Here is a 27442-nt window from a genome sequence, read left to right on the forward strand (position 1 = left end):
CAGCCCCGAGTGACTCTAATGTGGGCGTTCTCAGAACCTCATTTTGAGAAACAGTCCTGTGTATTGACATAATTGGCAGCATCCCTTTCTTTAAATGCTTCCCTTTGGTTGCTATGATACGCCCCCACCCCTCCCTCCGAAGTCTTGTGGGCTCTCTGATTCTGCTATCTCTCACTTCCTCTTCTGCCTATACCACTGCCCCCAGACTCTCCTGCTCCTTCCTCCAACTGTCCGTCCCCTGGGGCATGGCTCCAACTTGGACAGATGGTTCCCAACCTTGCCCTTCTACTGCCAGCCTCCTGGTGAGATCCGTGGAGCCGCGTGGAAGGATTTTGGAACAGAGTTGTGCTTCATTCAGCCTGTGTCCAGGACTTAACTGTGAGGCAGGTGACATTGACTCTGCTGCTCCATCACCCCCACCCTCCTCTGGACTTCTTCTCTTCCGTTAAGATCTCCCTGCTTTACAGTTTTCTAATCAAATCAGTCCTGCGGGGAAACAGCCCTTGTGGTTTCAACTCCGTTATCTCCGGCTTCCCTTAGCAGAAGGGCGCTGACCAAAGGGAAGAGGGAGCTGGATTGAGAAGGATTGGCTCTTCTCTTCTCTGCCATTTTTAGGAGCATAGACTGAAAACCAGCCAGTCAAACTGCTGGGAGGGCAGGACTTGGCCCTTCCAGGTCCTGGGCAAGGATAAGCAGTACCCGCAGGGACTATAGGCTGCCCCTAGAACCACACAGGGCGAGGACAGACTACGGGGCTCTGGGCTGACTTCCTGCCACTCCTGCCCATACGCTTTTTACTGGCTCCATATCACCCTTTGCTCGCTCTTGGGAGCAGCCTGCCCTGGCAGCCAGTCCCTTTGTGTGATCCTGTGTCAGCAACCACTTGCCTTCGTTGCACTGATCACAGCCTGTAATTATTTGATTTACTTCTTTCTGCCTCTATCTGGAGAGTAAGGCTCAAGGGGGGTGGGACCGAGCTGCCTCGCAACCTTTCTAGCACAATGCCGGCCCATAACAGATGTCAATAGCAGAAGGAAGGCTGGCTGCACAGTCAAGCCCTGCCACCAGCAGCCCATGAGCTGAAGCAAACTGTCAACGGTAGCTAGCCTGGTGCTGAAAGGCAGAGGCCGTGGAGAGCCGATGTTCTTCTACTTGTGTGAGGTGTGGAAAATGCCTTGGAGGCCATGGGACAAATTATGAAACACTTTGGAGTAGGAAAGAAAAAAAAGAAATCCCTGTTTGCTTTGAACGGTCCACTGTTGAGCTGTTCAGATTTCACTGTCTTTGAACTATTTTACAATGTAAAAAAAAAAAAAACAAACCTAATATAAATGATTCTTCTGTGTACAGCTGCCTGTAGGTTTTTGCCCAGTGCAGTGGTAATTGACACTTTCCCTATCAACCAGCTTTTTTTTTTTTTTAAATCAAGGTCTGAATGAACTGTAGCTTTCCTGACTGTCTACGCGTGCTCTTAGAATTCTCCTTTGAGCAGTTACATTTTACTGATTGCTTTGTTAGGCAGTGAAATAAAACCTCTGAGCCATTAGTTTCATATTTGTACATGAGTCAACATTTTAGTTTCTTAAGAATATTTTGTTTTAATTTGAGCTTCATGAAAATCAAGTGTTTTGGGCAACAACAGGTGCTATCAAGAAAACTGAAAGTCCTCCTACAAAATGGAAGGAAATGCATGCAAATCATGTCTAGAATTATGTGTCCAGAATAAACAATACCAACAGTAGCAGTGGCAAAAACCCATTAAAAATGTCAAAGGTATTAACTGGACAGCTCTCCAAAGAAAATACATAAGCACACGAGAATGTTACCAGAGTCCTTAGGTCAAAACCTAAGCTCTCCTGGCAGGGGAGGAAGGACAAAGGAAAGAAGCAAGCTAGCAGAGGATGAACGGAAGCCTTTCCGCACCTGGCTTCCCATGACTAACATCGGGCTGGAGAAAAGCCCTTGACATATGAACCAGAGAGATGGCTGCTGTGCAAATGTACTATAAAGAGATGCACACCTCCTGGCCCACCGCTTTGTTTTGTTTTTCCCCTCAGGATTCCAGCCACCCCTGGCCTCAGGAGTGTTTTCTCTCTTGTCTATTTCTATCTCTAACCCTGTGTCCCTGGTGAACTCCTTGGATGAAGAACACGAAGCCTGGAATGGGGCCCTCTGAACTCAGATTTATCTCTCTGTCTGTCTCTGTGTCTCTGTCTCTGTCTCTGTGTCTCTGTGTCTCTGTGTCTCTGTCTCTCTGTCTCTCTGTCTCTCTCCCCTGATTTATTTTAATTGGCTGAAAGCCCGAATATGTGTTTCCTTACATTGTGGGCTTCCTCACTCTTTCACTGAAGGCCGTCTCCTCATCTGCCATCTAGCTGCTTGCCCTTGCTGAGCAAGCTGGGTCATTCGGGCCCTGACTCAAAAAAGGGTGCCTTTTTCTTTTTTTTCTTTTCCTCTTCTCACCTTCTTCCTCTCCAGAGCTGCTGAGGTTTACGGATTGCCTGCCTTGTTTTTCTCTCAAACACTAAGAAACTTGTGCCGTGAGCCTCCTCCTGATTCTGTTTTAAAATCAATTTCTCAACAAGACCGTAAAGCCAGCAGGGGATACCATACTGTTTGGTGACACCTGGGCACCCCTAACAAACTAGGTTCCACCACCCAGCTCCTACAGCCAGTTAGTAATGAGAGAAGAGAAACAACCACAGAGGACCAGTGGCCCACGCCTAAGGGCCATCTTGGGGTCCTGAGGTGAGGTTTAGGTTTAAATAGAGAACAAGAGATATGCATAGCTAAGTGGTTCTGGTTGAGTCCCGGTTCCTCCGTTCACCATTGTCTTAATAAGCTTCTCCACCAAGGTGGTCTCTGGCAAGTTAGCCTGACAAGCCAAATCCCTCCTCTCTGGCTAGCAATAGACTCCGGCATTTTCCTCGTTCCAGCACAAAATTCCTGGGGAAATTCCAATCCCATTGGGGCGTGCATTCACTTCTCTACAGTGTCAGTTCTCCTTCAGGATGATTTCAATAATGTGCTCAGTGTCATTGGTCACATGATAATCAAAAACTAAAATGAAATACCTTTCACACCTGCCAGTGAAGAGCCAGCCTGCCTCCATCGTAGGCTTAAAAGCCATCTCATAGTAAAGACAAACTAGGTTCCTTCCCATTTATGATCAAATCTGTTTCTCAAGGATTGGGCTGTGTCCCATCTGTAACCTTCACTACAAATGGTTCTGTACTGCCTGTCCCAGGAATGGCAATCATATCTTTCTCTCAAAACGTTATTGTGACCATTTTGTAACCCTACCTTTGTTTCAAAAGGGTTGTTCTGGCTACCTTGCTATGACTACCTGCTGTTACGACCACCTTGCAATCACGTCTTTGTTTAAGGAGATCCTTAGGACTAACCTGTTATGATGTTCTGTCCCTGTAACCCTGCCTATTTTGCCCACCAAATCTCCAATTTGGGAGCCCCTACCCCTGAGCTATAAAAGCCTCGTCTTCCTGGTTGTCCTGGAAATTTCCCTGTAGACCAAAATTCTGTAGGCCTCAGACTCACAGAGAGAGAGATCTGCCTGCCTCTGCCTCCTGAGTGCTGGGATTAAAGATATGCACCACTACCACTCAGCCCCCAGCCTGCTTTCTCATAGCACCCAGGACCACAAGCCACCCATAGTAGGCCTGTTCTTCCACCGTAATCACTAAATAAGGAGTTGCCCTACAGGCTCTCTTACAACTAGATCCTACAACCAGAGGCGTTTTTCTCAAGGAGGTTTCCTCCTCTTAGATGATGATAGTGTGTGTGAAACAAAGCAAAGGTTTCACTTGAGCGCTTCTGGTACCTTGTTAATCACAGCCAATTCTTTAGCTCCAGCCAACCAGAACCACAAATCTGCAATTCAGATCTGCAATGCTCAAAGCTAGAGTCTTTAGGCGACTCTCAAATGCTCCTCTGGAAAGTCGCAGCCAAGCCTCAGTCATCTGCATTTCTCTCAGCACTCTGTCTTCCAAGGGACCATAGAACAGCTTACCAAAGTTCCAAAGTCTTTCAACAACCCCGCCCCTAAACAACACAGTCAGGTGTGTCACAGCAAAACCCCAAGTTCCTGGTACCAGTTTCTGTCTTGACATGAAGTTGGAGGCAGCTGCAGGGAGATATGTGTAGGGGTAAAGATGTGGGTCTGGAGCTCAGTTCTGGATTAGAGAGACACATCATGTGCAGATGGTCCACCTCTAGTCTCAAGAAGCAGGGTCCTCAGATGCCATAGACTCAGAGGAAGAAGGGACACTAGGTATGGTGTTATGACAGACATATCCTCAGATTTGTCTCCTACGTCAAACTGACAAACAAGGTTAACTACCACTTGGCCATCCCTTGTCGAATTGACACCCAAACACATGTTTTAATCCAGCCAAGTTGACAATCTAGATTACTCTCCCAGCCTTTTTGTTGTCTTATTTAAGTCAAATGGGAAAGAGAGGTTCTTTTCAGAAAGCTGTTTTCCAGAACACAAGAAAAAAAAATCCTTTAACTCTTGCACTGTTCTCCAGTGTCAACGAATGCAGCTAAACGCACACATTGTCAGGATCCTCTGAGATGTGAACTCAGTTGGGGGACAATTTTATCTGCTGAGGCAGCACAGGCTTTGGTCCAGGGCTTGAGAACCACCTTCTTTTTCTTGAATGCTTAAAATGTTTACTTTTTAAATATTTTATTTTATTTTATGTGTAGGTGTTTTGCCTACACACATACCTGTGTACCACATCAGTGTATAGGAAGAAGAGGCTTCAGAATACCTAGAACTTAAGTCACAGACAGTGGTGAGCTGCCATGTGGGTGCGGGGAATTGAACCTGGGTCCTCTGAAAGAGCAGCCAGTGCTCTTATCTGTTAAGCCTAAGACCTTTGATTCTTCCATTGAAGGAGTTCCCAGGTTTGACTTATCAGAATCCTATCTTATACTCTGCTTTGAAGTCTACCCTGAAGGCCCAGCCCAGGACTGAAAGCAATGGATTTGCCCTTTGGAAGGAGGGTTGTAGCCTATGCACAGAACTCATCTCACATTAGTGTTCAGTTCCCAAAGGGGTTGCCTTTGATTTTTTTTTAAACTTTTGGTTAAAAGTCCATACCAAGAATATTGATATCAAGAGTAGTCAATATCAAGAAATGTTGAATCAAAAAAAAAATCCAGATTTCTAACTTTTCTTAAAATGTGGATTGCTCCAGCAATTCTGGTGTATATGTATTTTTTGTCTTCTAAACTAGTTAACAATATCCTAGACAGTGAAGCATGCTATTAAATACTTATGAAAACAGCTATTACTTCGGATGCTGTTGATTTTATACAGTCTAAGTGAAGAGAAGCAGAGGCTCCGTGTGTCCTTTCTACTCATCAGTATTCACCTGACCTATTCAGTCACTCACGCTTCCTGCAGCACTCTCCATTTCCCGAAGCCAGCTATTTCCTCCTTGCGCAATGAGCCAAAGGGAATTTGCTTTCATAGACTTTGTTAGTTGGGATACCAGTTGGGGGAAATTGCATAGTGTTTATGCTGACTCATCTCACGAAGACTTGATATCATTAAATTAAGGTCTTCTGTGTCCTTAACCACTTGCCTGGACATATTTATTTGTACAAGTACACTGCCCAAAGACCAACTTAGAGCTCATAAAATGTGAAGATGCATGCTTTGGTCACCTCCTACTTCTAGCTGTCTTCTATACACCAGGAGAGGCTGTTGAGAGTCATTGGTGGGTATGGGAGGCCTGCGGGAACATTTCCATACTCTTTTTTTTTCTTTTGGTCGCAACCTCACCTTAACTTCTAACATAGGCTTAATTCTTGAAGTTTAAACATTTTGAACATGAAGTCTTTGATATCTGAATTGTTGATGGTTTCCCTTCTCTTGGGATACGGCATAGTGTTTCCATAGCTTCCTCGCTCACCATAAGGTGCTGTATAGCCTGTGACTGTGCTGCACTCATAGGAGAGCGATGATCAGAGCCCCCACCCTAGTCAGCCTTTGGTCTAGGGACACAGTACACATCCCTGTTCATCCCCCACACTAGCCTTTTGCCAGAGCAGTTTCTGGGTGAGGCTTGAAGTCTTCATAGCCTGGATATCATATGACAAAACTCAGCACATCAATTTTCTAGTGGTATTTAGAGCTCCTGAGCTCTGCCTTCTATCTCATCGGTGCCATTAAGTAGCCCCCTATCTCTAGATCACAAAGTTCCGCAATCACTACTGCCTCACAGAAGGGTCTTATAGACAGTGTGTCTCTACCATCGTCTCCTGGGATGAAACCTAAAAACAAAAACCAATTCATTTAGCTAGTTGGTATACGGCTGTCTCTGCATCGTTTCCCGGTACATATTCAAATCACGGCATTTACTCACCCCAGCCCAATTGGCAGCGTCCTCCAGGCTTTTACATGAGTGAATGCATGACCTTTGGCCAGCTGGCAAAAGATCTGATTGCATTCTTTTCCTCTATCCAAGGGCCGAGCTTTACTGTGGACGTACCTTCAAGATCTGGGCTTGTGAAGTACAAGCCGCTAATGCCAAGTTCAAGGTCCTCTGGGTGCTGGCTGTGTCTTCTCGGCACTCACAGAGCCCCCGCCCCTGCTCAGTCTTGGTACCTACAGGACATTTCTGAGGCCACACTGAGTGCTTCCTATCCACTTTCCAATCTGTTTACTCATGCTTGAAATTGCTCTGACAAAATTTTCATTTACAATTAAAGTTTCTAAGAGCCACAGACACAGCTATACACATACATGTATATGTACATATATTACATGTTATTATCTTCTGTATATAAGCATATATTAACATAAAATTTTCACTGGCTACAACAAATATACATGGATGTACATAAATCATAGCTGTAAAGGAGCCACCCATCATGAACACCAGTCTTGGAGAGACCACTCCCATTTTCAAAGCACACATCTCATGATTTCTTCTTCCCTTTCTAGTCTTTTTCTCTAGACCCCCCCCCCCCCACCACCAATGACTTATAGCAAGACTGGTACATTCACTTGCTTTTGTCAAACTGCTGGATAAAATTTTGTCTACTTACCTGCACAGCATATTGCTTTGAAATATATTTAGAGTGTGAAAGGACTAGATGTAGCTAATTAACATATGTATTCTTTACATAAGCGTCACATTTGTTTGCTTCTGCTCTTGAAGATCCATCTACACGGTTCTATTTAGTTGTAGTTTGTTCAAGATTTTTGCTGCATAGTATTCTACTGTGCACTTAACCCAAAATGTATTCAACTACTTTAATTTGGGTTGCTCCTAGCTTTTCCTTACTAATAGATTTGCTATGAATATTGGTCTTTCGGTGAATATGAACATTTTGCTACTAAAGAGTCAGATAAATGAAGCATTGGTATATATAGTCAACATTAGTCAGTGTTACTCAGCACCTTTCCCAAGCCTCAGCACCAGCATGTAGAAGCTAAGGTCCAAGCACATCTTCACCGTCACCAGGCCACTCCAGGGTGCAATCACGTGCTCTGACTGCACTTGTCTGCACTTGTCCAGTAACATTGAAGGTCTGTGCTTTGCTGTGTATGCATTGGCAAGGGATGCCTTCTGTGGATGAATCCTTCAAGTCTTTTTTTCATTTTTTCCACTACTTTTAGTGTAATACATTTTTCAACGTGTTTAAAATAAATGTATTTATTTTTATTTTTATCTGCACAGGCGTTTTACCTGCATTAATGTATGTACATGATGTATGTGAAGTGCCCATGGAGTCGGAAGAGGGCATTTGGATCCTCAGAACCGGGATTACGGGTGGTTGTGAGCTGACACGTGGGCACTGGAAATCAAACCTGGGTTCTCTGCAAGAGCAACAAGTACTTTTAGCCTCTAAGCTGTCTTTACAGGCCCTATTATTACAGTTCTTTCATTTATTGTCTATGTATACATACTCATACATAGGTATAGGTATATGTGTGTATACACACACACACACACACACACACACACACACTATAATGCACCTGAGTTCAGTTCCCAGCACCTACATCAGGCAGCAGCCAACTGCCTATAACTACAGCTCCCAGGGTTCCAGTGCCCCCCTCTGGCCTCCTTCAACATCTGTTCCCACATACGTGTACTCATACATGCGTATAAATAATTAAGATGAAAATAAACCATATGTACATATATCAGACTTTTCCTCCCACTATGTAACTTAACTTTTCATTTTCTTAATAAAAATCTTTCAAGTGAACAGAAGTCTTAACTTATTTATGTTTCCTTATGCACGCTATTTAAGAAAGTCTGGCTCTCAGAAAAATATTTAAAAATACCGTGAAGCTGTTTTCCTGTTTTATTTAAAACTGACTTGTGTATGGCGTAAGGTAGGAATCCAGCTTAACTTTTTAAACCATATGGTGTGCAGCAACTATTTCTTCTTATTTTTAAGGATTTATTTTCATTTTAATTATGTATATACATGTGCTGGTATGTCCATGTGGGGCAAGTACTGGAGAAGGCCAGAAAGGGGCACTGGAACCCTTGGAGCAGTTGGCCATTACCTGATGTAGGTGCTAGGACCTGAACTCAGATCCATTGTAGGAGCCATGTGCATTCTCAACCACTGAGCCATCTCTCCAGCCCCAATTTCCTTTGAACTGAAATATTCCAGCCTGGAAGGAAACTCCTTAAGTCTCTGTAAGTTCTGAAGGAATACTTGTTAAGATTCTGGCAGTAAACAACTCCCAAGTCTCAGTAAGTCCCTGAAACCTACCAGGTTTACAAGGCCTCTCCCTCCTCAAGGTTATATGCTGCTGAGGAGGAGGAACTCTGAGCTCCTGAGCTGCCTGTAAGTTGATGCCTAGCTTGTGAGTGGAAGAGAGCTCAGGAGTTGTTGCTTTCCTGAGTCACCACCTAGGCTGGGGTGAGCTTTTGTACGTGCAGGTGCATTTGGGTTGTCTGTGTGCCTGTAAGTAATCCTCATCTTGCTCCTCTAAGTGACTCCAATAAACTCACTAGTTCACTGAGCTGGACTGTGATGGTGTAGCCACTTTGGTCTGTTGTTGGTCCCCTATCCGGAATGAGTAGCGGGGATGAATATCGTGTTTCTCCAGAAAAAGTCTCACACAGTATTATTTTATTCAGCTGAGCCAAAACGATTTATCAAACAGACCGTATTTAATCCCATGTTGTTGACCTCAGACTGTGTATATGTATTGATCTGAGGTGTACTTGAGAAGTGGTTGATAGTTAAACTTATTCTCTGTTTGCGTTTGGATTCTCTTCTCAAGCAGCACTTACTATAGTCATTATGAACAAGGCGTCATTTTATCGGAATCACTTCCTTCTAGATTTCCATCAATCCAAGTAACATGGATACTGATATCATCCTATTTTATAGGTAAGGAGATAATTTGCCCAGAGCTGCCTAGCTTGCGAGTGGCAGGAGCCAGACTCCAGGGAAGTTCTAGCTGACTCTGAAGTCAGAGAAGCTTTTGAGGGGGGAGAAACAGTGATGTTATTATGTTGGCAGGAGAGACAGCGGCGAGGAGAGAAGAGCTCCACAAACAGACAGGCTGGAGACATGGTTCCGTGGTAAAGAGCAGGGAGTGCTCTTGCAGGGTCTCTCGGTTTGGTTCTCGGTACTCACCAGGCAGATCACAGCGGCCTGTAGCTCCAGCTCCAGGGATTCCGACGCCATCTTCTGGCCTCCATTGGCACTGCATGCATGTGATGTATATACATCCATGCAAGCAAAACACTCACGCATATACAATCAAAATGAATTAAAGATCTTTAGAAAAGAATAAAGAGGCAGATAATGCCTTAGTATGAAAATATCAAAGTTTTTCACAGAAGAGGTACTTTAATCTTTTTGTGTGCTTTGTTAGAGTTTCCAATTCCTTCCAAAGCAAATGTATTACTTCTCCAAGAAAAAAAAAATTTTTTTTCAGTTACCCTCTTGGGTTCCATTGGAATGCTTATGAACCTGCAGTCTTTCCAGCCTTAGAAGCACTTTCATTCTTCCATCCTTCATCCTGTACACTTAATTAGCCACAACTTCTACCATGTATTCCTTCAACTATTAATTTTTTTCTCAGTTCCTAACACTGCCTGCCATCTGTTTCGATGAACTCCCCACTGCCCCTCCTGCCTCCAACCATTCCTGCCTTTCTGCATTCTATTAAAGGGATGATGTACATAGTGTCTCCTTTTCAAAGCAACAGTCAGCTTTGTTTGTTTGTATGCTTATTTGAGACAGGATTTCTCTGTGTAGCCTTGGCTGTCCTAGATTCTTGCTTCACTTTGTAGACCAGGTTGGCTTCAAACTCACAGAGATCCACCTGCCTCTGCCTCCCGAGTGCTGGGATTAAAGGTGTGTGCCACCACATCTGGCACAACAGTGAACAATTATTAAACCTTACTATGTGCCAGGAATGACCCTGAACCCTATAATTGCAACATCTAAGCTGCTTCTCACATCCCTGTCCATCCAAATTACCATCTGTATTTTATGTCTCCTTTATCATTGGCCAAGTGCCAAAGCCCCAGTATTCAAGAACATTCTAGATCTGCCCTAGAGGCCCTTCTGTGGCCTTTCCCTCACTACTCCTTTAAATTCCACTCCTGATGAAGTGATTCCTCATGTTTCCCTAAACAACTCATAGATATTTCTGTCTCCAGTCTTTTACTGAAAGTCCACTGTCTTGACAATTGTGCATCTTCTGGTATCTTTTATTATTATTTAAGAGCTACATTTAAATTACCTGTGGTTTCACTAAGTTCACATTAGTAAACTGTGGTTTCATCTAAAGTCTTTTCCACAGTTTACTAATCCCATTTTCAAGTTATCTGGTTACTTTTCTCCATAAAACATAGTTCCTAATCTTCCCAAGTACCAAAACTGCCATGGCCTTATTGAAAGGCAGCAGATATATTAGACACTAGCATGCAACTCAGAGTCAGTTGGATTTGTGCCCGTGTACTTCCTCATGACTCTGGGAAAGTTAGTTTCTCTAAATCGGCTTCCTTGTCTGTAAAATAGGGATGATAGTAATTTGATTGTTTAATATTTTTAATGTGTATCTATGTTCACTTTTGTGGGGTGTGAACCTACGGGTGTGACAGCATGTATGTGCAGATCAGAGGACACCCCAGATGTTGGTCCTCAGATGCCTTCTACCTTTCATTGAGACAGTGCACCTCTTGGCCCAGAACTTTGCCAGGTAGGTTAGTTTGGTATGAACGCCCCCAGGAATTCACGGATTTTGCCTTCTTTCTCCCCATTGCTGAGATTACAGGGGTACACCACAATGCTTCTCTTTTTATGTGGATTCTGGGGGTTTAAATTCAGGCTCTCATGCTTACAAGGCATGTGCTTAACCCTCGGAGTCATCTCTAACCCATCAACAAATGTTTAGAACAATTGGTTGTCTGGCATTGTGCTGGGTACTGAGGGTTGCAAAGGAGAGGTGTGGTCCTACTCTTGTGGAACTCACAGCTCAGTGGTGGAGACTGGGATAAATCGTTGTTGTATATATTTGTAAGCAGTAGCTAGTGAGAGTGAATTGTGGGTTATGGTAATCTCACCAGGCCAGTTTGGTTATGAAAAGCTTTTCTTTTATCTATGCTGATGTTGGGAGGATAAGAAGGGGTTATGCAGGCAAACAGGAAGGGATTCAGGATACAGGAAGAAGTGAATATGAGGCCTGGGTGAGTGTCATCCATTGCAGTGAGCACTGAGATAGCAGATAGTTTGGACGATTTGTTGGTGTTGCTGGCATTAAAAAACAAAAAAACAAAAAAACATAGCTGTGACCTCACAGGGACTAACAGAGTCTATTCTAGAACTGAATAAGGCTAACCATGCCCTGGGAAGACAGATTTAGGCTAACTCAAACACTATGTTACAATGTGGGAACAGTTTCATGAAGCTTTATTGTAAAGAAAGTCATAAATCAAGGAGCTTTCAGATACATTGGTGGTATGACGGGCGTGCTTGGTTGTCAACTTGGCTACATCTGAAGTTAACTAAAACTCAAATGGCTTGGTACATCTGTGAGGGATATTTTTTCTTAATTGGAAATGGGAAGATCCCTTTTAATTTAGATCTTCCGAGGTGGGAAGATCCACCTTTAGCTGGCAGCCTATATAAAGGACTTGGAAGAAGAAAGCTTGTGCTCTTTCCTGATTGCTTTGCAAGGCCAAGCCTTCACTGAGGTTCCAGAGTATACTGAGACATCTAGCCTTATGAGCTGAACAACTACTGGATTCTTGAAACGTTCCTTGGATGGTGGCCATTGTTGGGCCAGCTGGACCACAGCCTGTACGCCATTCAAACAAATCACCTCCTTACACACACACACACACACACACACACACACACACACACACACAGAGTCATTCTTTCTCTCTCTCATCTATCTATCGATCTATCTATCTATCTACATATATATACATAATATATATATATATATACACACACACACACACACACACCACCATACCTTGACAAACACAGGTGATAACATCAGGTAGATGGGTTACAGCCAAATGGGAAAAATCTCTGCTACAGGCCTCAGATGCCATCTGATGCCATTCTTCACCATGGGCTGGTGAAAGGTAGGAGACTGTTTGTACTTTTCTAAAGGATTTATCTAATCTTCACATGGATCTTATAAGATTTTATGTCACAGCTAGGCGTGGTGGCTCATGCCTTTAATCCCAGCACTCAGGAGGCAGAGGCAGGCGGATCTCTGTGAGTTCAAGGCCAGCCTGGTCTACAAAGGGAGTCCAGGACAGCCAAGGTACACAGAGAAACCCTGTCTCGGGGGAAAAAAAAAGATTTTATGTCACACACAGGTGAGTAACACATGGCTAGTTATTTAGAGGGTTAAAAATAACCCAAAATATTTGGCGCTGGATCAGCAACATTTTGCCTCTTCATAAATTGAAATGGTTGTTGGTCAAGTCAATCAACCTTGTAGAATGATTAACATGGGTTGGCTTCTCTTGTTTTTCCTGGGAATTTCAATTTATAACATATAGCGCGTACCATCCCAAAAGTTGGTTGCTTGAAGCAACATTTAATTTGCATAAATCTGCATTGTGGGTGGAACTGAGTGAAGAGGGCTCAGGTCTGACAGCAAGGAGACAGAATGGGTCAGGCAGAGGCTGCATCATCTGTGACAACTCAGCTTCAGAAGGCCTTTCAGCATCATTTCTATGCAGCACTGACATCCGAGGTAGGGACCGTAGATATCAAGTTACCATGGAGAAGTATCAGTGCTGTATCATTTTTAATGAAAAAGTACTCATATGACTGTTTTTGGAAAATGAAATATGTTCATCAAGTATCAGGAGAATGTGCATTAAAAATACGACTTGATATTTTTACCGTCATCATCATCCATCTCTTGACATTATCTCATATCTACCATAGCAGTGTGTTCCTTTGAGGTATGTAACATCAACACACATTTATCTTTTTGTAATCATTGATAACACATCTTAAAGCCTAGGACCCATATGTTTCCATATGACATATACTTATGGAATATGATAGAATAATTAATTTTATTAGTTTTTATATTCTGTCTTTCTAACTAGCCAGATTTCAAGGTAATGGAGTTCTCTCTCTCTCTCTCTCTCTCTCTCTCTCTCTCTCTGTCTCTCTCTCTCTCTTTTCTTTTCTTTATTGGTTTTTAGAGACAGGGTTTCTCTGTATAGCCTTGGCTGTCCTGGACTCATTTTGTAGACCAAGCTGGCCTTGAATATATAGCAATCCACCTGCCTCTGCCTCCGAGTGCTGGGATTAAAGCCTTGTGCCACCATGCCCGGCTTGTTTTTGTTTTTTACATATCTAATCCTAATGACTGCCCTGCCCAGAGCAAGTACCTCCTGCGTGTTTGTGTCTTTTAATATTGAACTGTAACTGCTTACGTAAGATTTTTTTTCCACCAGGTAGGTTTTCTGTCCTGTGTTGTTTCAAATTCTGATTATTTGCTCTATCTATGGTGTATATTTTATATGTAACGTCTCCAGTGGCTGCTGACTTCAAAGCAAAAATGAAAGCCTTTGATTGAATGGAAAAAGGAAAAGCATACCAAATCAGAAGCTGCTGCCCATGGAATCATGAGCTGAGGGATAGGAGCTAAACTGGGTAGAAAGGAAAAAGTACTGCCAAGCTCCAAACCCTCCTCGGCCTGTAGAGTCAAGATCTGTCTGTGTCTATCTCCCGCATGCGGAAAACAAAGCAAGTGTTGGAGAGATGGCATCTTACAGTTCTATTGCTCTGAGGAGGCACCATGGACATGGTAACTTATAAAAGAAAGCATTTAACTGGGGACTTGCTTACAGTTTTGCAGGGTGAGTTTATGACCATAATGGTAGTGAGACTGGCAGCAGACAGGCATGGCATTGTGGGTAGGGAGGAGATAGAGACAGAGACAGACTGGACCTCTGGGCTTTTGAGACCTCAAAGTCCACCCCAGTAGCACAGGGTTGTTGGAAAACGAAAATGAAGTCAACAGATAAAATATGCTTAAAAGGAACACAAATGCTAATGTATGGCAAATATTGTTATAGTGGAATTGCATATAGGCTACAGATGTTCTTGACTTATTAGTAAATAAAAGGACAAAGTATTTGGTTTTTCGTTATCTATCAAAATAACTGCTTAACAAAATAGCTCAATATGTTATAATATTAAATCATGAGGCTTCCTGTTGTTTACAGTTTCTTAAGGAAACGTTTTTACCACCATATAGTTCAAATGCATCTTGAAATACATGAATTTATAATCATGGAATTAACAAGATCACACTTACTGCTCTGGGTAAGTCAGGGTATATCTATAATTTATTGCCAGAAATGAAAAAAGTCTTGAACTCATTGACAGGGATATTGTTATTAACTGTTTAGGATAAAATATGTAAAAAGGAATGTGTATTAAGTGTCTTTTTTTTTTTTCTTAAAATGGGGCCGCTGTAAAAGCCAGAAGCACACTAGTCTATACAACAAATGTTTTAGTACCTCGGGTGATTTCAAAGGCACGGTGTTGGGTGTGGAGGACGAGATGAATAACCGCCGCTGCTGGGGGTGGGGGTAGGTGAGGGTAGGTGGGGACACGGGGACAGGGGACAAGATCTGAACCCATTGGATAGCGGAGTCGGGCATCACGGTGTAGGACAAGCACAAGGCAGGAAGAACCTGGTGGGGCTTTAAATAATTTAATTTTGCCTGCCTGCCTGTCTTTATTTATTTTAAAATTCTATATTGGATGCCCTTTACGCATGGGCTAGGTCGCTTATTGCCAGAGAGTCCGCGACCCTCTGCAATCTTTTCCATTCCCCATTTCTTCCTTTCCTCACCAATTTGATCTCTTCAAGCCGCCAGCACTGCATTTGGAACAGTATCTATTGTGTGGGTGGCGGAACGCGGAGAAGCTATTTTTGTTCTAATTTTGAGCACTGTTTTCGTGGGGGAAGAAGGGAGGGTGATAAGGCTGATCTGAAGCTGAGCCAAGCGGGCGAGGATGTTCCGTGGAGGCGTTACTAAGGTTACTAGAGAAAGGACCGCAGGTGACAGGCAGGGTTTTTTATATAGCAAGATACATTTTCCAATGAAGGACGTGGGCTGGGCTGGGCTGCAGGCAGTGTCACGTCGTAATATATGTTGGATTCCCTGGAGGGAAATGAGGGATTAAAGCAGGCAGCCTCGGCTTCCTCCTCCGGGCTTTTTCTTCCGTTGTCATTGTTTTCCCCCGAGCCATTATGGCTGCAGCACAAGATCGCCGCGCCAGAGAACGGTGCCTTGTAGTTGTAACACGCCTCTGAACCGGGCCGGAAGTTGCTCCCAGCCGGTACCCGTAGGGACAGGCGTGCGGCGGGCGGTGGCTGTGGCGCTGGCTGCGGTGCCTGCGTGGCTCTAGAGGACCGACGCGGACCTGCAGCGGCTCGCTGAGGCCGTGGGTCGTCGCTGCAGCTGGCCAGGACTCTTGGGGTGAACTTGCGAGACAGAAAGGAGCAGAAGGGAAGGGGTGTGTGTAAGGAGGGTCGTGGGCGTATTTGGTGTCAGAGAGAGGACTTTGAAACTGGTTCCTCATGGTAGAGGATTGTAATTTTTATTTTGACAGATTCCGCAGGCAGCAGATGCCCCATTATCTAGCTTTTCTTAACTGCAGTCGATCGATAGTATGATTTGAGTGAGCTATTTTTAGTGAGCCTTGCTGAGTTAAGATAGCTCATGGGATGGTTGAAGCTGTCAGAGGAGGAAAGTATTGGGGAGTCGGAGCAAGGAAGTGGGTCCGGGATGAGGAGTCAAGATGATCTGCTAGTTCATATTTACAGGGTTTGCTGTACCGGATACCGTTCCTAGGCCCTTTAAGTTTGATCGCTCATTTACTCCAGCGAGGTCTGCACTCCTGCACCAGACCTTGGATTCTGCTTGTCTCCAGGCTCCACACTCCGGCTTTCCACCATCAAAACAGGAAGAAAGTGAAGATACAGTATTAGAGGATAGTGTCATCTGAACAGCTGTGCTGAGATGTGCCAAAGGGCGTGAAGTCTAGATGTCCAAGGCAGTGATAGATGCCAGCCAGGGAAGGTGGAAACTGTGGCCCGCAAGCCTCTGTCTCCAGGCGCGGCTGTGGTCCTCAGCATTTGGTGGGACAGGGAAGAGAGCTATATACTCAGAGGCTCATAGAAATTAACAGTTTGACATAGCTACCTTATTTAACAGATGAACAAAGTCCCAAGAGATGGAGTGACACACTGAAGGTCGTCAAGACTGGAGGCATTGTCTGTCCTAGCTGCACTTGCTAAGGTTAAAGTGAATGTCACTTTACCCCGACTGGTTCCTTTGAGCTATAGAGATGATAACACACCCATACCCCTGTTAATGTGTTTCCAAAGTTCTGTACACTTGCTGACACAAATACTGAAGCTAAAAATAGTATCACTTGACCTGGACTGGCTCTTTTCAGCTCTGGGAGTTGAATATTGCTGGATACAACAGTGAAATAAGCCATCTCTTTGTGTGTGTTCCAAGTCCTGGGTGATGCTGCAATCATGCCTTTTCAGACATAATTGAGTGAAAGCTGAGGCTTTTCAGCAACTTTAAGAATGTCAATCTAGAAATAAACAATAAAACTGACTAAACTGAGGGGTAAGGTAATTTTAAAAAAAAGGAACCTCAACTGATGTTTTAAAAATTAAGGGAAATTTTTAATCAGTTAATAGTGCACTGTTTACAAACACTAATTCTGGTAAGTTGTGCCTAATCATATTGCCAAGAGACTGTTGAAACTGGGGCATGCCTGTAATCCCAGCACTCTGGGAGGCAGAGGCAGGCAGATCTCTGCAAGTTCCAGGCCAGCCTGGTCTACAGAGCGCATCTAGGACAACCAAGAAACTGTCTCGGAAAAACTAAGAACAAAAACCAAGTAGATCAGTTTAGCTACTTGCTTTGTAAACTTGGTTTTGCCTTGACTCTTCTCACTCCTAAAATGTGCGTACCTGTTTTTAACTTGAGAAACTGTAAGCATTGTTTGTAAGGTCCTAATCACCATGCCTATTACAATGTCATAATATAGTCATTCCTTGCATAATAAGAGAGACACTTAAATACCCCTCCTTGCAATTCTTCATTGTTCAGACATCACAGAGTAATGCTTACACTGTGGTACAGCCACCACACACCACACTACTGACACCCGCAAAGCAAGGATCTTTCTAGCCTATGAACCTGTTCAGCTTGTTACGGTAATTATTACTGGAGATAATCACAGTACAATGGCATTTGCACAGTTAGGCAAAGCTACACATGTAAAGGGTATAGCCCAAATGCTAGGCAATACTTTCTCAGCTTTATAAATTTTTTTCCCCCTGTGGGCTGTTAATGACGGAACCATCTTTAGGGGGTACACAACTCTAATCAAAGTCACTTTGCAGCCTCCAGGCTTAAGTTTCACTGGAAAGGCGATGATTAACTTCCTTGTTCTCTTAATAGCAGTTAAAGGTGGGAAAACATTTGCGCATTTCTGAAGTATCAGTTTGTTATTTCAAAGGGAGTGGAAGTTTTAGATGACTGCATAGCCCACAGACAGATAGCTGTCTACCATATGGTAAAGCTGTGGCTGTTCAAGATCACTTAATTCCCACTCTTGTGTTTGCTGCCTATTTGGCAGCTCAGGGTCTACACAGCTGAATGCATACTTCTTTGCAGATGCACGGGCATGGAGGCTACGACTCCGATTTTAGTGACGATGAGCAAGGTGGAGAATCCAGCAAGAAGAAGAAGAAGTAAGTCTTTATTGATCATGTTCTTTCCAGATGGACATGAAGTATACGTAAATGATACTAAAAGGTTTTAGATTGACTTTGCTTATGGAAACAATTGTAGGAAGTGAGGTTTTATTCATTACACCATAATAAATGGATTTAAATTTGGAGGTTGTTTTGGGGGAAAAAATGAAGTTTTGTTGTGAAGGGGTTATTGGAAAAATGGAGGGAAAAGGAAAGATTTCTCCATTCTGTTTGTTTTTCTTTTTTTCCCCCATTTGTTAAGACTGTGCCTGCAGATGTCACAGCTTAAAGGGGCTTAATCAGAATTGGCATGACCAAGATCCTCTAGCACACAAAGCCTGGGTGTCACAAGGAGGACATATTCTTTTCTCGTTGTCATCTTTGTTTTCTGAGACAGTTTCATTATGGCCTGGAATTCCTTATACGGCCCAGGCTGTCCTAAACACAATCTTCTTGTCTTAGCTTCCCAAGTGCTGGGATTCGGGTACGGGCTGCCGTGTCCAGCTGGAGGCTACATCTTCACCAGGTTTCTGTGCTTAGGGGCATTGGTCTTAGCGTTTCGTGTATAGACACTTCATGTCATATATCAACATAGGTGTGTTTGAGACATGCTAACAGAAATCAGATAAACTGGTTTATTATTCCACAGTGAGACCAATATGTTAGATGTGCTAACTAGGACTGAACATTTTATAAGATCATCAGTCTTCCTGAATAGAAAAAGAAGAGTAATAATTATAAAATACGATAACAATATATGTTTTCTAGATTTCCATTAAGAAATATTACTTTCCGGTCTGAGGGTTCTATTGGTGGAATGCTTGCCTAGGATACATGCAGTCCCTGGGCAGTCCCCAGTGCTGTGTAAAACCAAGAACAGTGTCACATGCCCCTGACAGGTAGCCACGGGGGCATCAGAGTTCAGGCTTTTCCTTGGTTACACAGTGAGTTCAGGGCCAGCCTGGGCTACATAAGGACCCTCCCTCAAAGACATACTTTTAAGAATAGAATCTGAGCAGACTTAGTTGGGTACTATGGCCTAGAGTTCCTATTGTCTATACCACTCAGGGTGGCCATTTGTGTCCTCTAAGTCAAGCTTTCTTTCCATATTTTTTTTAAATAGCACTCTTTATTATCACTAATACAAAGTCACATTATAGAAAAATACACATAGAAAGTCCTATCTCTGTATGACCTATGGGCCAGTAACTAATTAGAAGCAAAGCATAATACTCAAAATAAAATTTTAAATTATCTTCCTAATTTCTATATTGGATTCATACTACTAATTTACTATATATTTCAGTAATGTCATAATTCTGGTATCTAAAATAAGACTACATGTAATTATCAAGATCTGCCTCATTAACATTAGGATCTGAATATAGCTTGTTCATTAATTATGTGGTCTAATCTCATAAAAAGAGAAAACTAGGCTGTGAAGTTCAGTCATACCATTTTATGCATAGCATTTTCCAAACAGGAAATTTCTGAATTTCAACTTTCATGACTAAAGAAAGAAATGAACTAAATATAGGCTCAAAATTGACCCTGACCTTTCTGCCACTCAACCCAACATGATGTTTAGTTTCAATATAAGAATGGTATTAATTGTGCACATACATTTTTATCTAGTATTGTACTGATGTGGTAAACACATTATTATTTTTAAAATATATTTTATTAATTTATTCATATTACATCTAAATTGTTATCTCATCCCTTGTATCCTCCTGTTCCTCCCTCCCTCCCATTTTCCCCTTACTCCCCTCCCCTATAACTGTGACTGAGGGGGACCTCCTCCCTCTGTATATGCTCATAGGGTATCAAGTCTCTTCTTGGAAGCCTGCTGTCCTTCCTCTGAGTGCCACCAGGCCTCCCCACTTTACATATTTTTTAAATGTTAAATCTTTACTATTCCTACTTTATGGATAAGTAACTTTATAATAAGATTAGGGTGGTAAATGATTGAGTCAAGAAGTGAACTAGGAACCTTGCTGGTTACAACCAGCCATTTTATAAATATTAAATAAAATTAAAATCCAAAATGTTTCATTAAAGATCAGTGAATCTTTTAAAGTTAAGTCTTTAATTTTTTGAACTGATATGTTAGTTACTTCTCTGGTTGTGACCCAGTGCCTGACAAGAAGAAACTGAAATGTTTATTTTGGCTCAGGACATAAGAAGGGGTGCAGTCAGTCGTGGGTCACACCTGGAGGTAGCTGGGCACAGTGTTCCAGCACTCAGGAAGCCAAGAGCAGCTATAAAGCGAGGCCCGTGTTGTAGAACCCCAGTCCTTCTGCAGTGATCCATTTCATCCAGCCTTCCTAAAACAGCACCAGCAGCTGGGACCCAGTGCACTTCACCTTCAGACTGCCGCAGCCAGGTGCACTTCACCTTCAGACTGCCGCAGCCAGGTGCACTTCACCCTCAGACTGCCGCAGCCAGGTGCACTTCACCTTCAGACTGCCGCAGCCAGGTGCACTTCACCTTCAGACTGCCGCAGCCAGGTGCACTTCACCTTCAGACTGCCGCAGCCAGGTGCACTTCACCTTCAGACTGCCGCAGCCAGGTGCACTTCACCTTCAGACTGCCGCAGCCAGGTGCACTTCACCTTCAGACTGCCGCAGCCAGGTGCACTTCACCTTCAGACTGCCGCAGCCAGGTGCACTTCACCTTCAGACTGCCGCAGCCAGGTGCACTTCACCTTCAGACTGCCGCAGCCAGGTGCACTTCACCCTCAGACTGCCGCAGCCAGGTGCACTTCACCTTCAGACTGCCGCAGCCAGGTGCACTTCACCTTCAGACTGCCGCAGCCAGGTGCACTTCACCCTCAGACTGCCGCAGCCAGGTGCACTTCACCTTCAGACTGCCGCAGCCAGGTGCACTTCACCTTCAGACTGCCGCAGCCAGTGCACTTCACCTTCAGACTGCCGCAGCCAGTGCACTTCACCCTCAGACTGCCGCAGCCAGTGCACTTCACCCTCAGACTGCCGCAGCCAGTGCACTTCACCTTCAGACTGCCGCAGCCAGTGCACTTCACCTTCAGACTGCCGCAGCCAGTGCACTTCACCTTCAGACTGCCGCAGCCAGGTGCACTTCACCTTCAGACTGCCGCAGCCAGTGCACTTCACCCTCAGACTGCCGCAGCCAGTGCACTTCACCTTCAGACTGCCGCAGCCAGGTGCACTTCACCCTCAGACTGCCGCAGCCAGGTGCACTTCACCTTCAGACTGCCGCAGCCAGGTGCACTTCACCTTCAGACTGCCGCAGCCAGGTGCACTTCACCTTCAGACTGCCGCAGCCAGGTGCACTTCACCTTCAGACTGCCGCAGCCAGGTGCACTTCACCTTCAGACTGCCGCAGCCAGGTGCACTTCACCTTCAGACTGCCGCAGCCAGGTGCACTTCACCCTCAGACTGCCGCAGCCAGTGCACTTCACCTTCAGACTGCCGCAGCCAGGTGCACTTCACCCTCAGACTGCCGCAGCCAGGTGCACTTCACCTTCAGACTGCCGCAGCCAGTGCAGGCCGCTGGTAGGATGCTTGCTGAGCAGTCACGAACATGTGAAGAATTAAGTAGCATCCTTCAAAAAATATTAACTCTTCATAATTTTTTTTTAATACACTAGGACAATCGAAGATGAGTTGCTGCTTACAAAACCATTTCAAAAAGAAAAACATGGAAAGGTGGCCCATAAGCAAGTCGCTGCAGAGCTGCTGGACAGGTTTGGTGTCTTAGTGTTACGACATTCCTTGGTTTAAGCTGTTTTATAATCTTGGGACAAGCGGATTTGATTATGCTAATAAAATATGGACATTTGAATTTACTTAAGCTTTTTTTTTTTAACAGGGAAGAAGCAAGAAATAGAAGGTTTCATCTCATAGCTATGGATGCTGTATCCTTTTTATAGGCCTATTCTTATAACTAATAGAGTATGTAAAAATATGCTTGTTAACCATGTTTTCTAATTTTTAAAATCAAAATCTTATCAAGTTTGGTAGACTAGTTTTATTTTACAGGCTAGTAATTGTTGATATAGAAACTTACATTTATATTTTCAGGTATAATTCTCTTTTGTTAATATATAGGAAAAATATAGAAGTAAAAACAATGAAAAATATTAGTTGTGGTCTATAAATAGACTTTTTAAAAGTCTATAAACGTACAAGTGTTGCAATCTGTTCTTGTCAGGCTTCCAGCATTTCCCTTTTCTGTTCTTGTCTTCTTTATTTTAATTTATTCCGTTCCTACCTGGTTTTGGCTATTTTAAGTTTTCTGCAAAACTTCTGGTTTAAAATCAAATCTGTCTGCGTGCCATCGCTAGGCCTGCTGTCGCTCTATTCCTCAGGTGTGACTGGAGACTGCTTAAGCTCTAAGTCACTCAGGCTGTGTCGTGGTACCACTACACTGACATCACACTACCTCGGGATATTAAAGAACAGGAGAGGCCAAACAGACCTGAGGTGTTTCTGACTGTTTGCTCCCAGCTCAGGGTTGAGGAAAGGAAGTCCCACACCAGAGTCATTTGGCTCAATTTGTGTCATTCTTTTCCTTTAGGTTATTGTGTCCTAGGTTTTTGTTTGTTTTTTTGTTTGTTTGTTTGTTTTTTAATCTCTCTTACTTTTTAACCCATTGGAAGCTTAGCCTAATTGTCTTATCTCCCACAAATGTCTAAACACATGTTCTCCCTTCTCTGACACTTTCATTAAGCATGTTAGGACAGTTAGTGAGAATGAAAAGTAGGTGCTGCTTTTCTGGCATGGATGGTAGAAGACCCAGGTTTTATGAGGATATGTTTAGCTACAGTAGAGTAGTCATTATGGTAAAGGTCTTGCCAGGTATGGTGACACAGCCCTTCATTCCCAGCATTCAGGAGGCAGAGGCAGGTACATCTCTGAATCTGAAGCCAGCTGTAATGGTTTCAGTCTGTGTCTATTAGTGTTTTCAAGTTGCTAGCCTTTCCTCCAAGTCTGGGATAGATGAGGCAAAAAGGAAGCCTGGGAAATTTAGTTCAGCTGTGCCGTTTAATCACCACCTTTTACAGGCTTGTATTTGTTTTATATATAATGCCCGGAGTTGGAGTTGTTAGTTTAAGGAATAGGGAGGGACATGTCCTTGTCTACTCTGTCTCCTGGAAGCCAAGCTTCCACTGCCATGGTTTTGCTCAAGGAGAAGTTGTGTTGACCACAGCCCTGCCTGTTGTCCATGACTGTCTCATGTCATACTAGCAGTGCTGAGGAGTGACAGCAGAGACCATTGAGCCGCAAAGCCTGCAGAATTGGTCATATAGCTCCTTGGAGAAAATGAGCCACTCTAATAGCATGCCCATTTAGCGATAGTTGGAGAGTTTGAACCCAACGCAAGGTGTTTGGGCTGCCTCCCCATCAATTTCATGTTTTCATTAAGTATTCTATTAGAATACAGGATGATCAGTGAAGTCACTCTGTCTTTATGGATGCAGTCACAAAAGCTGAGACAGCTCAGTTTGCACGTGCTTGAGTATGGAGAATGCTGCCAAGGTTTTAAAACGAACATTAAATATACATATATCTTGTTATTCTGCATGAAAATGTACATGGTCGTATGAATTCTTTGAATATTAAAAGAAAGTTTAAAATTTGCTGTGATTTATTTATTTCATTTCTTTTCTTTTTGAGGCTCTGTCTCACGCTGAGGAACTCTTGTCGCTCCTCCCACCTCAGCCTCCTGAGTGCAGCTGTTGTAGATGTCAGCCACCACACCTGCCCCTCTCACTGCTTATGGTTGCCTTTTGTTTTTGAAATCTTAGTGCTGGTGGGATTTAATTTTATAAATATTATATCTTATTTTTATTTACTTTATCATTAATTATTACATTGTATAACAATGGAAGATAAAGTCTAATTTTTACCTTTAACTTATAAGCCACAGTTTCGTTATTTCTAATCTTATGGGTATTAGGCTGGATGAGAGAATAAAGTGATGTGCAGTCTAGAAACAGAACAGGAAGCTCCATCCTTCCCCTGATAGTTACACATTTTATCACGAGAATGAAGTATGCATGAAAACGATTCCAAACATTCCAGACATTGCAAACATGCTTGAAATGTTTTCAGCAGAGAGTGAAAGTCTATTGGACAGCTGTCCCTCCTGACTGGCACATGTAAACATGGTAGATAGATTCATGCCGTGCTTTCTTTTCATTTAGTGGTATATTGCAATGGGGCAACTTCTGAACAGTTACAAAAATCCTTAATGCTTTGCATTTCAGTATCAAAGGCACACAAAGCTTGTAAATGACTACATTTTGTACTATGGTGGCAAAAGAGAGGACTTTAAGCGGCTGGGGTAAGTATTGTGAAGTTTGCATAAGATGGTAGGGCAAGTGTGGATGATTTTCTAGGCTCTCTGTTGTAAACTCCTTGGCAACAGGCCTCAGATAGCTTCCTCATCTATTGAACCAGGTATGATGCTGGAAATAACAGTTGGTGTGAGGAATGTTCTTGTCTAATGTCTGCAAAAGTAAGGCAATATCCAAGAGACTCCCTAAACATTATAGGCTACTGCTGCTGCCCGTGGTTGCTCCCTAGAGGTTGAAGGTAAGTCCCCACTGCTGAGGACACCAGACACTTAGACACAGGATTCAGCTGACCCGAGCTGGACCCTATCCGAAAGCCTCCTTTCTAAAGGCTACCTTTCATGGTACCAGAAAGTGCCATGCAAGTATCCAAAGGAGGGAAGCAATCAGTAATTACATGCATGTGCACGTGCTTGTGCATGTGTGCGTGTGTGTATGTGTGTGTGTGTGAATAACAATTGAAAAAGTGGCCATGAATTTGAAGGAAGGTATGTGAGAGGAGTTGGTGGTAGAAAAGATCTAATCATATTTATAATCTCAAAAAAGTGAAAACATTATTTTTAAAAATTAAGGCAAACAGGAAACTTTGCTCTGGAATTTCTCACATATGATCATTCTTCCTGTGTTGAGGCTGCTGGTCTTGCATGGATTTCCTTCTTACTTAATTTTTGAGTAGGTAGGGCCCTAAGGACTGTAGCATTATGTGAGCTATCCCAACTTTATCTTCACTATTCACTGAGCCCATACTGCTCAAATGTCTATTCTATTTCCAAACTGAGCATCCTTATTTTTCTTCTTCCTCTATTGGTGTTCCCAGGGAACTACTAAAATGGTGTAACATTGCTTGGATCTATTCTGAAACTTGTTTCCATTCGCATTTCCTCAGTCTATTTAGCTACAGAGCACCATTTGTACAATTAGACAACCTTAGAGATGAATGGATTTGTTTCTCTACTGAACTTGCTCCGTTCTTTTTCTTAAGTAGCTTCTGAAAATATTGAAATAGTTGTTTTATATAAAAATGTCCAAATAGAACTGTACTTTTACTTATATTTCACTCAAGTTTTCAAAAATTTCAGCACTATTTAGCCTAAATCTGACTAATTTTATTTTTATACTAAATTAAATTTTTTATTTTGTAGGGAGAATGATAAGACAGATCTGGATGTTATACGAGAAAATCATAGATTCCTATGGAATGAGGAGGACGAAGCAGATATGACTTGGTAATTTTACTACGTTGTTTATTTATTTTGTGTGTATATGTAGAGGTCAGAGAACAACCTGAAAGATTGGTTCTCCTGTTGCACCATGTCTCAAGCTCAAGCTCAGGTCATCAGGATTGGCGGCAGGAGCCTTTACTGATGAGGCTGTCTTGCCACTCCAATGGCTTGGTAATTTTAGTTATTAGCATCCAATGAAGCAGATGTTTTAGTCTTGTCTTTCTTATTCTGTTTTCTCTTTTAAGATGTTACTATTTTTATTTATATATATGAGTGTGAATGTGTGTGTGTGTGTGTGTGTGTGTGTGTGTGTGTGTGTGTGTGTGTGTGTAGGAACCCATAGAGGCCAGAAAAGGGCGTCAGATTGCCCAGTTTGGAGTTGCAGTGGTCGTAAGCAACCGAGCATGGGTGCTGGGAGCTGAACAGCGCATGCTCCTAGCCACGGAGCCTTCTTTCCAGCCCCAGTATATGTAGTCTTAGTTGTCATTTTTCCAAGGCATTTAGTTTCTGAGTCAAGAATAGAAACTTAAGCATCTAGGATTCTTGATTCTGGTTTGCTTCCTTGGGTAATCTTTGACAATTTTAATTAACTTCAAATTGTTTGACCTAATCTTCAAAAATAATTATGCTATTGTTGGTTTTCTTATAAGCTATTGTATGTTTCTTATAAAATGTTTTGAATACTTTGGGAAAAAGAAATACATGAAAGTGATTTTCAAAGTCCAGACATCACTAAGGATAATAAATGAAGATAATTCTCCTTCTCGTTTCTCTAAGTCCTTCAGTTTCTGAGAGCATCATTAGCAGTTCACATCTAGACAGTCAGCACATCTGTCTGTATTAGACCTCTTTTAACATTAATATTTATATCGTATATGTTACCTATTTGATATTGCTTCCAAGTAGCAAACTATGGTTAGATTTCTGAATGAATAATACATACTTTTTATGGATTTAGGGAGAAGAGACTTGCAAAGAAATACTATGATAAATTATTCAAAGAATACTGCATAGCCGATCTCAGTAGATATAAAGAAAATAAGGTATGCCCTATGAATATTTATAGCTGGATCTCTTGTTCAAGTACAGTATTTTTATTAACTAGCATGACCCACACTATTCTTCCATGTCATTGGTTTGAATCTGTTATCTTGCACTTTGACTGCTTGATTGCTAAGGTCATGGGGTTCGCAGAGGGTCTGTGGAATTTATGAAGGATGGGGTGCTTTGTGTTTGTCAGATCAGCCATAAGGTCTAAAATTGCACACAGTTGGCAACTGGATTCCATCTGGCTCTCATCTTGAGCCTCTAGTGATTAAACACTACAGAATGATGTCTCATTTGAAATCAATAGTTTTTTCATAGATTGACGCACTTTTATTACATATTTCTATTTTGGTAAAATTAACTTTCAGTCAGTGCTAATTAGAAATGGCAGATTCCCATTTCCACTTTACATCTTTAGTTAATATTAAAGCTATTTTCATTCCTAGTTCAACTTCCATGGGAACTAGAGACGGTAGTTCAAGGATGGTTGATCTCAATTGGAAACGTCAAAAGGAATGAGAGAATACTCAC

At 42.7% G+C, this 27442-nt stretch overlaps 1 protein-coding gene across 8 annotated transcripts in view; it reads left to right on the forward strand.

Annotated features, from left to right (window-relative positions):
* Nucleotides 1–27442, forward strand: part of LOC311588617 (protein FRA10AC1 homolog) — a gene marked incomplete at its 5' end in the record, with an annotated part of 68521 nt that overhangs the window by 15793 nt on the left and 25286 nt on the right. Inside the window, 8 exons of one of the 8 annotated variants that reach the window (XM_084766474.1) lie at nt 15830–16035; nt 16737–16820; nt 18222–18298; nt 21933–22028; nt 22154–22199; nt 24555–24631; nt 25784–25867; nt 26823–26907. In XM_084766474.1, the coding sequence (XP_084622600.1) occupies nt 18222–18298; nt 21933–22028; nt 22154–22199; nt 24555–24631; nt 25784–25867; nt 26823–26907 (465 nt within the window). Of the gene's footprint in view, nt 1–15187; nt 15210–15829; nt 16036–16736; nt 16821–17240; nt 17263–18221; nt 18363–21932; nt 22029–22153; nt 22200–24554; nt 24632–25783; nt 25868–26822; nt 26908–27442 lie in introns of those variants that run through there. The other 7 variants (XM_084766475.1, XM_084766477.1, XM_084766473.1 and 4 more) reach the window with 7 other exon arrangements.

Source organism: Acomys minous (genome assembly GCF_964271855.1).
Source record: "Acomys minous genome assembly, chromosome: 2".
NCBI classification, from domain to species: domain Eukaryota; kingdom Metazoa; phylum Chordata; class Mammalia; order Rodentia; family Muridae; genus Acomys; species Acomys minous.